Genomic DNA, 16,178 nt, shown 5'->3' with positions numbered 1-16,178 from the left:
ATCCCGGACGTCACGAGGAGTTCCGGAATGGTCCGGAGGTGAAGAATTGTATATAGGAAGTCCAGTTTCAGCCACCGGGAAAGTTTCGGGGGGACCGGTATTGTATCGGGACCACCGGAAGGGTCCCGGGGGTCCACCGGGTGGGCCCACCTATCCCGGAGGGCCCCATGCGCTGAAGTGGGAGGGAACCAGCCCCTGGTGGGCTGGTGCGCCCCCCTTGGGCCTCCCCCTGCGCCTAGGGTTGGAAACCCTAGGGGTGGGGGGCGCCCCACTTGGCTTGGGGGGCAAGCCACCCCCTTGGCCGCCGCCCCCCCTTGGAGATTGGATCTCCTAGGGCCGGCGCCCCCCAGGGGCCCTATATAAAGAGGGGGGAGGGAGGGCAGCCGCACCCAAGCCCCTGGCACCTCCCTCTCCCTCCCGTGACACCTCTCCCTCTCGCTGAGCTTGGCGAAGCCCTGCCGAGATCCCCGCTGCTTCCACCACCACGCCGTCGTGCTGCTGGATCTCCATCAACCTATCTCTCCCCTTGCTGGATCAAGAAGGAGGAGACGTCTTCCCCAACCGTACGTGTGTTGAACGCGGAGGTGCCGTCCGTTCGGCGCTCGGTCATCGGTGATTTGGATCACGACGAGTACGACTCCATCAACCCCGTTCACTTGAACGCTTCCGCTCGCGATCTACAAGGGTATGTAGATGCACTCTTTTCCCTCTCGTTGCTAGAAGACTCCATAGATTGTTCTTGGTGATGCGTAGAATTTTTTTTAATTTCTGCAACGATCACCAACAGCGACTTGAGGGCGGCACGCCTTTAACTTCTCCTCGTCTTTGATGACCCTAAAGCAATGGGAGAGGTTGAAGCACTTGCCATTGTGCTGGACCTTGAATGCCTCCAAAGCTTGATATGCCTACAAATGTTTTCATGCAAGCATATTGGCAATGGTATGCAAATGAACACGCGAGCATAAACTTGATGACACAAAAGAGGGCGGCTTGCTAGCATACCATGTCTTGCATGCCGATGCCGCTCACGGGGCGGGCCTTGACGCTCTCAAGAGTGGCACAAAACTTGTTGCACTCTTGTTGGATCACCCTCCATCGCTTGGAAATGGACACCCACCCACGCGTGCTCACAATTTGGTAAGGTGGAAACTTCTTGCACTCATGAAACTCCCGGTGGACACGAATCCAAAAAGTTGAATGCTTTTGTTCGGCGCCCGTCTTGGGGTCTTGTTCAATGTCTCGCCAAAACTCACAAAGAAGCTTGTCCTCGGCCGCCATGTATGCCTTCGTGTGCTTGCTCTTGCGCTTCGGCTTCGGACCGGCGGCTTGGTTGGCGAGCTCGTCCTCGAACAAAGGCTCCACTTTGATGTCGCACTCGTCCTCTTCCTCTTGCCCGTAGTCGTCTGGAAACTCGTGGTCAAGTTGGAAGTCGTCCAGGTCCATGGCGACCTGATCACGCATGAAGGCCGCCTGATCGGGATCATAGCCAGCGGCCGGCGTGAATGCCCCGCGGCCGTCCTGGCTTTGTGTCTCGTCGGGATTGTAGCCAGCGGCCGGCGCACCGCCCTCGAAGATGAGGTTCTGCATGTAGTCCTCGTCGCCGGCGGCCGGCATTCCCTCGAACAGGTTGCGGGCGTCCGGGAGCACGCCGACCGGCATCGACCGCGCGCATTTCCTCGCGCCTCCGGATGATGAGCCACCCGCCACCGGTGTGGCGTTGAGATCGATGGACGCGGGCGCGGGCGTGGAAGGCGCCACCACGCTCACGTCGGGTGAGCACTCCCCGGAGAGGCGGGAGGCCTGCGGGTACACGTGGAAGTCGTGCATCGGGGTGCAAGCCGACGCGCGGGGCGAGTCGGGCAGCACCATTCGAGGGAACGCCGATGAGCCGGTGCTGGCCGCGGCGACGGCGGCGTTGACGAGGCCGTGCAGCTAGGGTTTAACACTAGCATATAGAGCGCCTCCCTCGTTGTCGCCGCGATGGGGGTGTTGGTGACCTCCTGCTGCGCCGCGGCGGCGGCGGCCGCGGCCGCGACGGCGTCATCCCTCGCGTCCGCGGCATGCCTCCGGCCCTTCCTCTTGGCCGACTCCCTTGCCCGCTGTTCGGTCGTTAGCACCTTCTTTGGCTTGGGCGTGGCGGCGTTCTTGCGCGGGGCACGAGGCTTGCCTTTGCCGGAGGGAGCGGTCGTCATGTCGGACGATGCGAGGAAGGTGAGGCCGGCGGCGGCGTTGAGGTCGAGGTCGTCGTCCATGGCGGGTGTGGGGCGGGGAAATGGAGGAAAATGGTGATGGCTGCCACCGACCGGCGGGCCTGGGGTGAGGAGTAGGCGCACGCGCGTCCGTCTCGTGTCCGCGCCGACGCAGATCCGGCTTAAAAATAGGCCGGAAATGGGTCGCCATGCGGCCGCCAAACGGACGCTCGTCCGTTTGGGTCGGCATGTTGGGCCGTCTTTTGTGTCCGGATCGACCGAAACGAACGCCAACGGACGAATGGATCGCCCCTTATGCCCGGGCTAGGAGTTCTGACACCCGCTAGGCTACAGCGATGATCGGGCCATTCCACTCCTTGCGATGCAGTACTCCCTCGTTTCTCATTATGTAGCGCATATAATTTTTTTATGAAAATAGAGCTTTCATTCAATCAAGGTGGTTCACTAGTCCTTCTGACAGAGGTTTTTATCTCATCTGGTCCATGGCGGAGCAGCCGTGTGATAGGATGATCTACCCATTTTGGGTAAGTGCGTGAGTAACCTTGTTCTGTCCCCTACATATATGCGCAAATGAGATCATCTTCAACAGGCGCGCTAAAAAAACTTCTACAAGCCGAAATAGCTAGTTTTTGCGTGCAGCTCAGCGCTGGCTCCAGTGGCCGCTGCAAAATATAGCGCACGCGAGCCGCTCCAATAGACGCTGTAAAAAAATAACGCGCGCGCCCAGCACAAATAACATATAGCACTCGAAACAAAACCAAGAAGATTAAACACATAAAAAGTAAATCAACAATAAATAGTTCAATTTTATTACAACTCAAACAAATAGTTTATCTTCCAATAAAACAAATAGTTTAACAATAGAACATCAAACATGCAAAACAGAGACAAAATGCTATGGTAGCCACTATTTTATAGGATGGGATCGAGCTTGCTCTTCGTAATTGGCTAGCCTCTACTGCAGTCGCAGAACTTGCTTCTCAAAACTCTATGCTACAGGGTGTAACTACCTCGCAGGAACTGGACATGCGGAAGCTTCTTAATGGCAACAGCTTCACCACACGCAGGGCTTATGCAGCTCTGAACATGCAGCTCGCGGATCCCCCACTCACTTAGATTTGGGACTCTAGGGTGCCGAAGAAGGTGATGATCTTCGGGTGGTTGTTTTACTTAGACCACTTGAACACCAGGAAGAACCTCCACCAGAAGAAAATTCTTAGCTACGAGACCTGCCCAACATGCGACCAGGCAGTGGAGGATTGCAACCACCTGTTCTTCACCTGTTGGGCCGCTCGTACGGTTTGGCATATCACCGGGATTCGACCTCGGTTCAACCCTACTGCTGACTTCTACAACACCATGATCCATGATGTGCTGCCCACGCCAATCCGCCCCTTCATGCTTCTACTCATCCTTTGAAAACTTTAGGATGCTAGGAACAAGAAAGTTTTCCAAAGTTTAGAGATTGATGGCAATAGCACTGTAAAAGTTTAGAGACGGAAACGCTGATGGAACACGTCGGCCTACGGCGTGATTTCCTCTCCTCATGCATGACCTCTGTAAACTCTAAACCGTTTTTGAAATATATTCAAGGGTGGGGAGTCCCCCCCCCCCCCCCCCCCCCCCCCCCCGACATTTTTTTAAAAAGAGGCAAATAAATAAAAGAAGAATTATGAGAAAAAAATGAATAATAGATAAAATACTAAATGATGCAAAATGACACAACAAAGAGTTAACAAAGAAGAATGCACAAGACAAAAATAAGAAATATTGAAGACTGAAGACTCGCTGTGACTCAAGAAGGAAGAGAAAAAGGAGAGAGAGAAACGATACCTGAAGCTGGATTGGTACCTTAAAAACATGGAATGAAAGAATAGACTGCAACCTAAGGGCATCTCCAAGGCAGACCCGTAAACCTTCTGCAACCGACCGGACCGCAGAAGCTATCCAACGCGGCCTTGTATCAGTCTGCGGGGCGGTACGGACACGATTTCTCGCGCAAAACAGAGACAAAAGTGGGGGAGGTTTGCAGGAGTCTGGACACACGAAACGTACAAATCCGACACCCCAGGCCCACCCAAAACCCTTCCCAAACTCCACGACTCCATCCTCCTGATTTTCTCTCCTTCCTTCTTTCTCTCTTGCCATTGCCGCCGCTCGATCACCCCGGCCACCAAGCCACACCGCTGCCGGAAATCTGCGTCTCCGTCACCTCCGGTGATCCAGCAGGGCTCCCGGCTGCTTCTCCTCCCTCTCTCTTCAACCCCCTGTCCTCCTACCGCCCTGCCAAGTACCATGCCCGGCAATTGTTCGATGAATCGCCAGAGCTGAAAACAGTTGTCCCTTCTTGTTTATAGCAATGGATTCCGATTTGGAGTACATATACGGGCAGTATGTTGAGTCCTCTAGTGGCTCGTCGGACAAGAAGGAATACTCCAAATAGACGATGATGATGCAAGCGGTCCTTGAAGACGTGGAGCATGCGGAGGAGCATGTTCTCAATTTCAAGGGCTCAGTCAAGGGTCATCGGGTGCTCGGCGTTTTCGGATGTGCAAGACCATCTTCGATCGTTTGTACTATGGCGTCTGGTCCTACGATGACTACTTCATCCTGAAGAAGGACGCCGTGGGAACAATTGGCTTCTATAGTTACCAGAAGTGCACGGCCGCACTCCTGATGCTTGCATATGGCACGACCGTTGATTGGTGGGACAAGTACCTACAGATGTCTGAGAGCACAAGCAGAGATGCCATGGTCAGGTTTGCAACTGTTGTGGTCGAGATGTTCGAACCTCAGTACCTGAGAGAGCCGACTGTGGTAGACACCGAGAGGCTCCTGGCAATCTCAGAAGTAAGAGGGTGGCCAGGTTTGCTTGGATTTCTTGACTAAATGCATTAAAAAAGGAAGAAATGCCATAAGGCTTTACAAGGGCAATATTAGGGTCATGGGAACCCGCCCCTCAGCCCCTCCCACGTCGCCCCCGCGCGGCGACGGGGAGGGAACCCTAGTGTGCCGCCGCCGGGCCGTTCCCCTCTTACCTCCCCATCCCTCGTCGCCGCCTGGTGGCTCGGTTGGGCGAAGCTTGGCCGGAGCCGGCGGTGGCAGGGCGGCTTCTTCCTCTCTCTTGCGGGGGGCGGCGCGGGGTGGTTCCGGCAGACCAGGGCATCGCACAGGCTCCGGGCGTGACGGTGCGGCTGCTCTCTGGCGTTGCGGCGTCCCGCAGGTGATGCGCTCAGGTGAGGGGCGACAGGCAGGAGCGGTGGCTGCGTGTTGGGCGACACGTTGGTGGTGGGTCGTGCTGGTGCTACAACAAAACATGTCAGTAGGTACGCTTTTTCTAAGACACTTTTATATTCACCTCTACATTAGGAAGTATCTATTATGTAGAGACGCTTTTTAAGACGATGTGCATAGCGTCAAAATTTTTACCTTTAGAGGTGCATCACATTCTTCATTATTTTCATGTGTACATATGTAGCCATGATTTTTGAGACGTTTTAAAAGACGACGCTATGGCTTAGAGAAGAATTTAACAATAATCTATAATCTTTTCTAGAGTAATAACATATAATCTTGTAATGATAGGCTGTAAATAAAATCAAACTAATAAAATGGACAAAACACTAATCGGAAACGACCTGCCCATCTCTGCCAACAAATGAAACAGAAATCTCATAACGAAACTCAGTTTTTTTGGTTGAAACACGGAACAGAAATCTCTTCGCGTGCACCTCCCAGACCTGGGAGCCCCTATTTGACGCCCTTTGCGTCGAATTGTCAGCGTGACGCACAGAGAGGGAGCCTGACTGGGCCGGCCCATCGAGTTCTAGCGCGGGACGAAAAAGAGAGAAGAAAAAGGAAACGTGCACGACTCAGGACTCGAACGGGAGACCAACTGTGTACTATAACGTGCTCCAAGCCAATCCAGCTAAGCAAATATTATTATCAATAAGGCAGTGCATAGCTTAAAGAACTAAACATCGATGTAGAACCGGAATGGTCTACTGTAGCGAACCGAAAGTAGCAATCGTACCGAGTCTGAATTAGTTACTGGGGTGAACTTTTCTTAATGTATATTTTGAAAACGTACCAACATGTCTTCAATTCCTGAAAAAAAACCTGGAGACAAGAACATTTTTTGAATATGTGAACAATTTTTTTCAAAAGGAAGAAAAATTGAACGGAAAATATTGTTTTTGAAAACATAACATTTTTTAATTTGTGAACAAATTATGAAATTCTGAACAGCTGTTGAAACCGCGATTTTTTTAATTTTTTAACAAATATTTGAAAAGTGGAACATTTCATTATTTTGGAGCAAAAATTTGAAACCGCGAACAGTTTTTTGAATTTGTGAACAAAAGATTTAAAATGGAACGTTTCATGAAATTCCGAAAGATTTGAAATCAAGAACATTTTCTGAAACACGGACATTTTTAATTTCTGACAAAAATTTGTAATCACGAAAAATGGAACATTTCATGACATTCGAAAGAAATTTTAAGATCATGAACATTTTTTGATATTCTTGAATATTTTCTGAAATGCGAACATTTTGTTTTTAGTTTCTGACCAAAATTTGAATTCACCTTGTGAAAAATAAAAATAGAAAAAAGAAACATATTTTAGAGATCCTGAACATTTTTTCAACTTGTGGACAAAGTTTATAGACAGGAACACATTTTTGAAATTCCTGTACATTTCTTGATGACAGAATATTTTTTGAAAAACCTGCACAAAATTTTAACAAAATTTGAAACTTTTGAAAGAAATATTAAAAATAAAGTCAAATTGAAAAAGAAAAGTCGCAAAAGGAAAATGAAAATAAAAAAGAAACAAAAAGTGAAAAGAAAAAATAAACATAAAAGAAACAAGAAACAAATAAACAAAAAAACGAAAAATCAAACAAAAAGAGAAAACCAGACAAAATTGTTCAGGAACCTAAAAACCGGAGCTTGAACCTTCTCAAACAAGGATCTTTTTCTTTTTGACAAATAAACGAAAAATCGAAAAACGAAGAAAGCGAAAAATCAAACAAAAAGAGAAAACCAGACAAAATTGTTCAGGAACCTAAAAACCGGAGCTTGAACCTTCTCAAAACCAGGATCTGTGTAGACGCACATGGTTAAGACAACTGGGCCGGCCCAGCAGGCGCAATGCGATTTTGTTTAACGCGCGACCTAAAAACCCCAAAACAGGAGTGACCTAGCGAACTTGAACTCAAAACCTAGCGCAGCTGAACTCCGCTGCTTGCCAATGGAGCGGATAACTCTTGGTGAATGTTACCAAGTGCAAAATATTTAATAACACACTGCAGCGTCGAGATTCGGAAACATTTCTGATTATTTTCGAAAACTGCAAAAAAATGAAATCTCAAATATTAAAAAATTGCAAATTTCATATAAAATTCAAGTTTTTTAAAACAAATGTGAAGTGAAAATCCGAATATTTTTTGAAAAACATAAATAAATTATGAAATCCCCCCGAAAATATTAAAATGCAAATACTTTTTGATATTCTGAACTTTCCTTCAAAACAAGAGCAATTTTTGAAATGAAGAATTTTTTAAAAAGTGAACATTTAATTTTAAAGGGTACAAGTTTTGACAACATGAACAACATTTAAAAAATGCCAATGATTTTTTTATTTTCGAACATTTATTTAATATTGTGAAGAAAATATGAAATTCTGATTTTTATTGTTTAAAAATGTGAGCATTTAAAAATATATTTTTGGAAAACATGAACAAAATTTGAATTCCAGGAACAGTTTGGAAAGATTTATAGAAAAATAAATTCCAAATATTGTTGAATTAATGAAAAAGAAGTGGAAAATGAAATAAAAAAAAGTAAAATAATAATAAAAATAAGAAAATAAGAAGAAGACACAAAACTTGTTCAAAATTTTAGGTAGTTGCTACGTGTGCAAACCTGCACACCACGCATGGTTACCCGTGGGAAGGATGTGCTCTCTTCTAGCACAAGAAGAAATAAAACTTTATTCCGGGTAGCCGCTCGTCTTGTGTTCATCACCGCGCTCACACCAAGTCGCGCCAATTTTAGTGAGCTCATTGTGCCACCATGCCCTTCCTCCATATGGTCGACATTGTACATCGGAACATTATAATTATATTTTAATATCATTATTATTTTTCTTTAGAAAACAATCACTGACAATATATGAGCAATAAATATTTTTTTCTTGAAATGATAGGATTCCTGCATTCATTAAAAAAAATTGCTCAGTTAATTGGAGAAAACCAAGCGAGAAGAAAATAGCCCGGTTAATTATGAAGAACCGGGAAAAGCAAACACAATCGTTGAGCGACACACAGAAGATACCTCACTGCACCTACTCTATAGAGAGCCTCATTGAGACAACACGTATGTGTCATCGTCATCACTACTCCTCTAGAGGTGTCCTCGCCATTCCTGAACTCTGAGCAAAACTTCAAATCCGCCGTAGGTGATCGTCGTGAAGAAAATATGCCCTAGAGGCAATAATAAAGTTGTTATTTTATATTTCCTTGTATCATGATAAATTTTTATTATTCATGCTAGAATTGTATTAACCGGAAACTTGATACATGTGTGGATACATAGACAAAACATCGTGTCCCTAGTAAGCCTCTACTAGACTAGCTCGTTAATCAAAGATGGTTAAGTTTCCTAACCATAGACATGTGTTGTCATTTGATGAACGAGATCACATCATTATGGACAAGACCCATCCGTTAGCTTAGCATATTGATCGTTCAGTTTTATTGCTATTGCTTTCTTCATGTCAAATACATATTCCTACGACTATGAGATATGCAACTCTCGAACACCGGAGGAATGCCTTTTGTGCTGTCAAACGTCACAACGTAACTGGGTGATTATAAAGATGCTCTACAGACATCTCCGAAGGTGTTTGTTGGGTTGGCATAGATCGAGATTAGGATTTGTCACTCCGAGTTTTAGAGAGGTATCTCTGGGCCCTCTCGGTAATGCACATCATAAGAAGCCTTGCAAGCAAAGTGACTAATGAGTTAGTTACAAGATGATGTATTACGGAACGAGTAAAGAGACTTGCCAGTAACGAGATTGAACTAGGTATGTGGATACCGACGATCGAATTTCGGGGAAGTAACATACCGATGACAAAGGGAATAACGTATGTTGTCATAACGGTTCGACCGATAAAGATCTTCGTAGAATATGTGGGAGCCAATATGAGCATCCAGGTTCCGCTATTGGTTATTGACCGGAGAGGTGTCTCGGTCATGTCTGCATAGTTTTCGAACCCGTAGGGTCCGCACGCTTAACGTTCGATGACGATATAGTATTAGATGACTTATATGATTTGCTGACCGAATGTTGTTCGGAGTCCCGGATGAGATCACGGACATGACGAGAAGTCTCAAAATGGTCGAGAGGTAAAGATCGACGATGGTATTTGGACACCGGAAGTGTTCCGGAGGGTATCGGGTACTTATCGGGTCAGTACCCCCGGCAATCCTATGGGCCATATGGGCCTTGTGAAGGAACACACCAGCCCACAAGGGGCTGGTGCGCCCTATAAGGCCATAGGAGGAGGAGAAGGAAAAGGGGAAAGGAAAAGGAAAGTGTGGATTAGGATTCCCACTTCCTTCCCTCACCCCCCCCCCTCTTTCCTTCCCCTTCATGCATACATGGAAAGGGGGGGCGAATTGGGGAGGACGCCAAGTAGGATTCCTCCTAATTGGGGCGCCCCCTCGGCTGCCACTCCTCCCCTCCAACCTATATGTATGGGGGGGCACCGCTAGAACACACACCAACAATTGTTAGCCGTGTGCGGCGTCCTCCTCCACAGTTTACGCCTCCGGTCATATCTTCCTGGTGCTTAGGCGAAGCCCTGGGCGGATCACTTCACCATCACCGTCACCATGACATCGTGCTGACGGAACTCATCTTGTTCCTTGACACTCTGCTGGATCAAGAGTTCGAGGGACGTCATGGAGCTGAACGTGTGCAGAACTCGGAGGTGCCGTACGTTCGGTGCTTGATCGATCGGAACAAGAAGAAGTTCGACTACATCAACCGCGTTTTCAAACGCTTCCTCTTTCGGTCTACGAGGGTACGTAGACATACTCTCCCCCTCGTAGCTATATATCTCCATGGATAGATCTTGCGTGTGCGTAGGAATTTTTTTGAAATTGCATGCTATGTTTCCCAACACGCCGGCCCAATCCACACTGTACAGACCGTGTGAAGATGTATGAAGATCTGCACTAGAACTCAGTCGCCTATGACTAGACATCGCAATTCCGACTCTCACGGAGAATCATGAAGAAGAACTAGGCACAACTAGTGCCGCTTAAGACCATTGAACGAACCACCTGATTCTGCCATCGTATGCCATCGAAACCCCACCATCACAACTTCGACTTCATAGCAACAAACAAGCCGTCGGAGAAGAGCCGACTACGCCCCAACCATTCCCATGTCTTCGATATTGCTCCCCTCATCATTGTTGCCAGAGAAAGTCTCGACGCCAACACCGGCGTCTTCCACTGACCCCGCTCGCCAATATCCAGCTCCAAAGAAAAAGCCCCCATAGGAGGGGGGATGTGACACCAAGACGCCGCCGTTGTCTGATAAATCCAAGCTAAACTAAGGGCTAATGTTGGGGTTATTCCCCACAATGAGCCCCGTCACTAGTGTGACCTGGTTTTCGAGCTTATAGGTTCGAAGAGTCACACCACTTCCGGGGACGCCCACTCCCTCAAGAAGAAGCCCGCCACACAAGCTTTTTCTTTGGAGCTGGATGTGACACCAAGACCTGTTACTAGTGCCACACAGGCTTTTCCCGGCGGCGCACCACGGCAATGGTGAGGAGGGAAGACGATGGAAGAGGCGGTTATTTGTGGTGGCTAGGTTCATCGCCGCGTGGAGTGACGCGGGCCCTGATGTGTGCTTCTTAATGGCATATGTGCAAAAAATAATAACAGAGCAAGTGTTTGATCACAGGCCCATTCGTTCATTTATTTGAGGTGTATTTGTTTTTACAAAAGTCAAACGAATGTATGTTTGACCATGTTTTAGAAAAATATATAAATATCCACAACACGAAAATTATATCAGTATGTAACAGAAATAAATTGTCATTTTTCTAAATGATTAAAATTAAGTTTTCCTGCATTTCATTTGGAGGAAATTATTTTGGCCCTTGGCGCTCCTATTTTTCTTTGCTAGAAAATATCTCCCTGTGTATATTCTCTCTCACCCACGCCGCCATCTCCCCAGTTATCTCCTTCAACCTCCAAATCCATCTAATGGGATCCCTCGCTGGCCGGTGATGTGCATCGCCTCCACACAGGAGCGGCGATAGATTCGTTTGGTGGCGGACTGAGGGAGACTCGGTGGGCGGCGAGCGATTGGATGCGGCGGAGGTTGGGGGACAGAGACCGGCCGGCGGTTGCCCCGGGGGCGGCGGCGGCCATTGGGCGGAAGATCGGAGGAAGCATCTGCTGCGACGTACAACTTTGTCTTCAACCTATAGGTGGAATATGCAGAGCAATCACGGAAGTACATCTGTGCCGCCTAGGGTAGCCACCCCAAATTCGTCGTACATACAGTTTGGGCGTACATACAGTTTGTATGTTCGCTCGGTTTGATTGCTTCTCGGTTGGGTTGCTTGTTGTTTACAGATCGTGGGGAGAGATGAAAAACTATCAGCCTGGACGGCGCTCGTCGTGTCCGGCGACAACCTGTTGCGTGGCAATGACGGCTTTGCGGGGCGGCAGTGTTGGCACCAGGCGCCGGCGACCACCTTTGGCTCCGCTCCTTGTCACCGTTTTTCCATCCGTCCTCGCGCGTTGCCCTCGCGGCAAAACTCTAGACATCAGGTGGGGATTGGTGACCATCGGCGTTGTTGCCTTGGAGCTACCAGCTAACGATTCCACCTCTGACGTTTCATGCCCGAGTGCTATTTATTGGACTCACTCCACTTGATCTCAAGTGATGCGATCATACAGGTCTGTCTAGCCGCCTCCCTTGTCTGTTTGTAGTTGCTGCTTTCTGGCAAGTAGTACAAATTGGTCTAGCCACTGCCCACAGCCGCACCTGTGCCCCTGCATTCAAACAAAAATGGAATTAAGATTCGAAGTTAGTAGAAAACTGATAACATGTTCAGAATTTTCACATCACACAACCAAGTAAAATCCGATAGACAGGGGACACGAAATTGGCGCAATGTTTTGATTGCATCCGTGTATCCAACAATCACATAGCATGTTATGTTTCACCCGGAAAATAAAAAAAATAAAAGATCACAGAACATATTTTACTTGAAATTTCTTCATTACCTTAGTGAATTAGAGAATAGAACAATAATGTATCTTTTGTTATGAGCATGATTGCATGAATAGTACATCTAGTTCAGCAAAAAAAAGGATCGAGAGAAAATATTTGATAGTTGGAAACCAACTATATCAGTTATAATATTCAAATATGCTAATTATTTGCTTAATGAAATGCTCACTATATATATTCAGAAGTATAACAGAGTTACATATGTGTTACTCTGTTGATTTGGCTCTGCTTCTCCTGATTGCAAAGAGGATTTTTCTTATTTCTGCTATCTGGCAGTTCTTATCTAATAATGGCTATCATTTGCCATTGATAATATTATCTCGTAGTTTAATTCTGCCTACAGCGCAGGATTTGATTTCATTCACCGTCCATTATTTAGCTACTTCAACGTCCTACTAGCCTTGATATTTCTAAGGAGAAACATAAATGTCAAATGATGTTGCCATTCCTGACACTGAAAAATGGTTATGTTTTTCATGCCCAACAGGTGTTACCTTTGATAAAGCATGCAAATCATTTACTATCTCTTTGTCCATTTCAGGGGAGAACATTTCGAAGGAATCATGGACTAGAGGTGTAAGGTTACATGACAAGCTATTTTGCTCATGCAGTTTGATGAAAAAATTCATGAAATCCACTTCCCTGTTTATTTGGCTCATGATTAATGTTTTTTAACATCCAAATGTTGGCTAGCAATTGATATTCTATGATTAAACATGTCATAATCCATTGATTTATGGTCACTGTTACATTTGATAATTTATAATCACATAAATGAACTTAAATTGTTCCGGGCCTGGCATGTTTAGCATTTGTTTACATTATAGTACAATGAATATATGATGGAAACAACGCCGCAACACTAGTAGAAAACAAGGCTTTGGTTGAGGCATGGCCAGCCCATTAGTCCCGGTTCAGCCACGAACCGGGACCAATGGAGGCATATGTACCGGTTCGTGAGCCCAGAGGGCCGGCCGGGCCTCGTGGGGCATTAGTCCCGGTTTGTCTGGACCCATTTGTCCCGGTTCTAGGCACAAACCGGGACCAATGGTCCTCGGTCCTGGCCCGCTCCTGGCCCACAGCCATTGGTCCCGGTTCGTTGCTTGAACCGGGACAGAAGGGTCACCTTTAGTCCCGGTTCCAGCCACGAACTGGGACCAATGAGGTGGCTATATATACCCCATCGCCAGCGAGCAGAGCACTCCGCACTGCTCTGTTTTTGCTGGCCGGCGAGGGGAGAGCTTTGTGGTGCTCTAGCTCACCTCCTATGCACATGAGGTGTTCGATGAAATGCGCGAGCCACACTAGTTAAGCTTTCTCCTCTCTAAGCTTGACCTCCAAGCTCCATTTTCCTCAAGATTTGTCTAGGTTTACCGGTCCGTCACGTCTCGTCCCCGTCTTCACCGCCGTTGATCGCCCGCGCTGATCTCGTCGCCAGCACCACCGTGGTGAGCCTATTGTTAATTCTTATCTTCTTTCTGAAAGAAAAAAATTCTTACTTGTATGATTAGATAGATACTTGTATAATTTTTCTTACTTTTATTATTGCTTGTTATTATATAGTGCAATGGTTTTGGTATCCGCCCCCGTCGTCATTCGTCCTGTCTATGATTCGGATGTGCTATATATTATCTTTTATAACTATTTGGTTCATTTATTGTTTATGACAATTATGCCGACCAACGTGACATAGATTTTATTTATCTAGGAGGTATGTGAACCAGAAATTCCAACTGACCCTATTGTCGAGAGGTTAAATTTAGTTGAAGAAGAAAACAATTACTTGAAGGAAAAAAATAAAAAAAATTGAGGAGGAGAAGATGATATTGGAGTTGCATGTTGCGGATGTCGTCGATGATCACAAGATCAAGATGGACGCAATGCGTTTGAAGATTAGAAAGATTAGAAAATATGCCATTCATACCGAGGCTTGGTATCATTATGCCATTGGATCAATAGTTACCTTGGTTGCGATTATGATCGCATTTTTTGTTGCATTGAAATGTTTTACATAGTTTCAATGTATGGTTTAATTAGATGCTCTGGAGAGCTATATGCTGTTCAATGAGAACTATGTATGTACTTTGGTTTTAATGTGATGATGAACTTTTATTAATTTGGTCACTTATCTATTCATGATGTTCTGTAATGGTTTTTGACACACTTAATTATATATAATGCACACAGATGAACCGGCAATGGATGTACAGTGACAGACACACCTCCGAGTACATTAAGGGTGTGCATAATTTCCTCGAAGTGGCTGAGGCAAACAAGTAGAATGGTGTTATGTGATGCCCATGCCCTAGCTGTGGGAATACGAAGTCTTACTCTGACTCGAAGACCCTTCACACCCGCCTGCTTTATAAGGGTTTCATGCCACACTATAATGTTTGGACCAAGCACGGAGAAATAGGGGTTATGATGGAAGATAGCGAAGAAGAAGAGGACGATGACAACTATGTGCCCCCTGAATATGGTGATGCTGCAACGGGGGAAGCTAAAGATCAAGAGGAACCAGACGATGTGCCCGATGATGATCTCCGCCGGGTCATTGTTGATGCAAGGTGACAGTGCGAAAGTGAAAAGGAGAAGCTGAAGTTCGATCGCATGTTAGAGGATCACAAAAAAGGGTTGTACCCCAATTGCGAAGATGGCAACACAAAGCTTGGTACCGTACTAGAATTGCTGCATTGGAAGGCAGAGAATGTTGTGCCTGACAAAGGATTTGAGAAGCTACTGAAAATATTGAAGAATAAGCTTCCAAAGGATAACGAATTGCCTGACAGTATGTACGCAGCAAAGAAGGTCATATGCCCTCTAGGATTGGAGGTGCAGAAGATACATGCATGCCCTAATGACTGCATCCGGTGCGTACGAGGATTTGAACGCATACCCGATATGCGGTGCATTGCAGTATAAGATCAGACGAGATGACCCTGGTGATGTTGACGGCGAGCCCCCCAGGAAGAGGGTTCCTGCGAAGGTGATGTGGTATGCTCCTATAATACCCTGGTTGAAACGACTGTTCAGAAACAAAGAGCATGCCAAGTTGATGCGATGGCACAGTGAGGACCGTAAGAAAGACGGAAGTTGAGAGCACCCGCTGACGGGTCGCAGTGGAGAAAAATCGAGAAAAAGTACTGGGCTGAGTTTGCAGGTGACCCAAGGAACGTATGGTTTGGTTTAAGCGTGGATGGCATTAATCCTTTCGGGGAGCAGAGAAGCAATCACAGCACCTGGCCCGTGACTCTATGTATGTATAACCTTCCTCCTTGGATGTGCATGAAGCGGAAGTTCATTATGATGTCAGTTCTCATCCAAGGCCCTAAGTAACCCGACAACGACATTGATGTGTACCTAAGGCCATTAGTTGAAGAACTTTTACAGCTGTGGAATGGAAACGGTGTACGTGTGTGGGATGAGCACAAACAGGAGGAATTTAACCTGCATGCGTTGCGTTTGTAACCATCAATGATTGGCCTGCTCTCAGTAACCTTTCAGGACAGAAAAACAAGGGATACCACGTGTGCACACACTGTTTAGCTGACACCGAAAGTATATACCTGGACAAATGCAGGAAGAATGTGTACCTGGGGCATCGTCGATTTCTTCCGACCAACCATCAATGTCG

At 46.6% G+C, this 16,178-nt stretch overlaps 1 protein-coding gene and 1 long non-coding RNA gene across 2 annotated transcripts; both read left to right on the top strand.

The window, feature by feature from the left end:
* The first annotated feature begins 4,757 nt into the window (after nt 1–4,757).
* On the top strand, nt 4,758–5,099 carry LOC141027347 (uncharacterized). The gene has a single exon (XM_073504348.1). The coding sequence runs from the start codon at nt 4,758–4,760 to the stop codon at nt 5,097–5,099; it is 342 nt and encodes a 113-aa protein (XP_073360449.1).
* Nucleotides 5,100–11,252: 6,153 nt separating this feature from the next.
* LOC120969523 (uncharacterized) lies at nt 11,253–13,329 on the top strand. The gene is made up of 2 exons (XR_005763806.1): nt 11,253–12,207; nt 13,086–13,329. It is a non-coding gene; the product is annotated as an uncharacterized lncRNA (long non-coding RNA).
* Nucleotides 13,330–16,178: the final 2,849 nt, after the last annotated feature.

This window comes from Aegilops tauschii, chromosome 7 (genome assembly GCF_002575655.3).
Source record: "Aegilops tauschii subsp. strangulata cultivar AL8/78 chromosome 7, Aet v6.0, whole genome shotgun sequence".
NCBI classification, from domain to species: Eukaryota; Viridiplantae; Streptophyta; class Magnoliopsida; order Poales; family Poaceae; genus Aegilops; species Aegilops tauschii.
Note: the sequence above shows the minus strand (reverse complement) of the source record. Positions and strands in the feature narration are given on the sequence as shown.

Coding starts and splice junctions, on each gene's coding strand:
- LOC141027347 (XM_073504348.1), top strand. CDS start 4,758: ATGTGCAAGACCATCTTCGATCGTTTGTACTATGGCGTCTGGTCCTAC.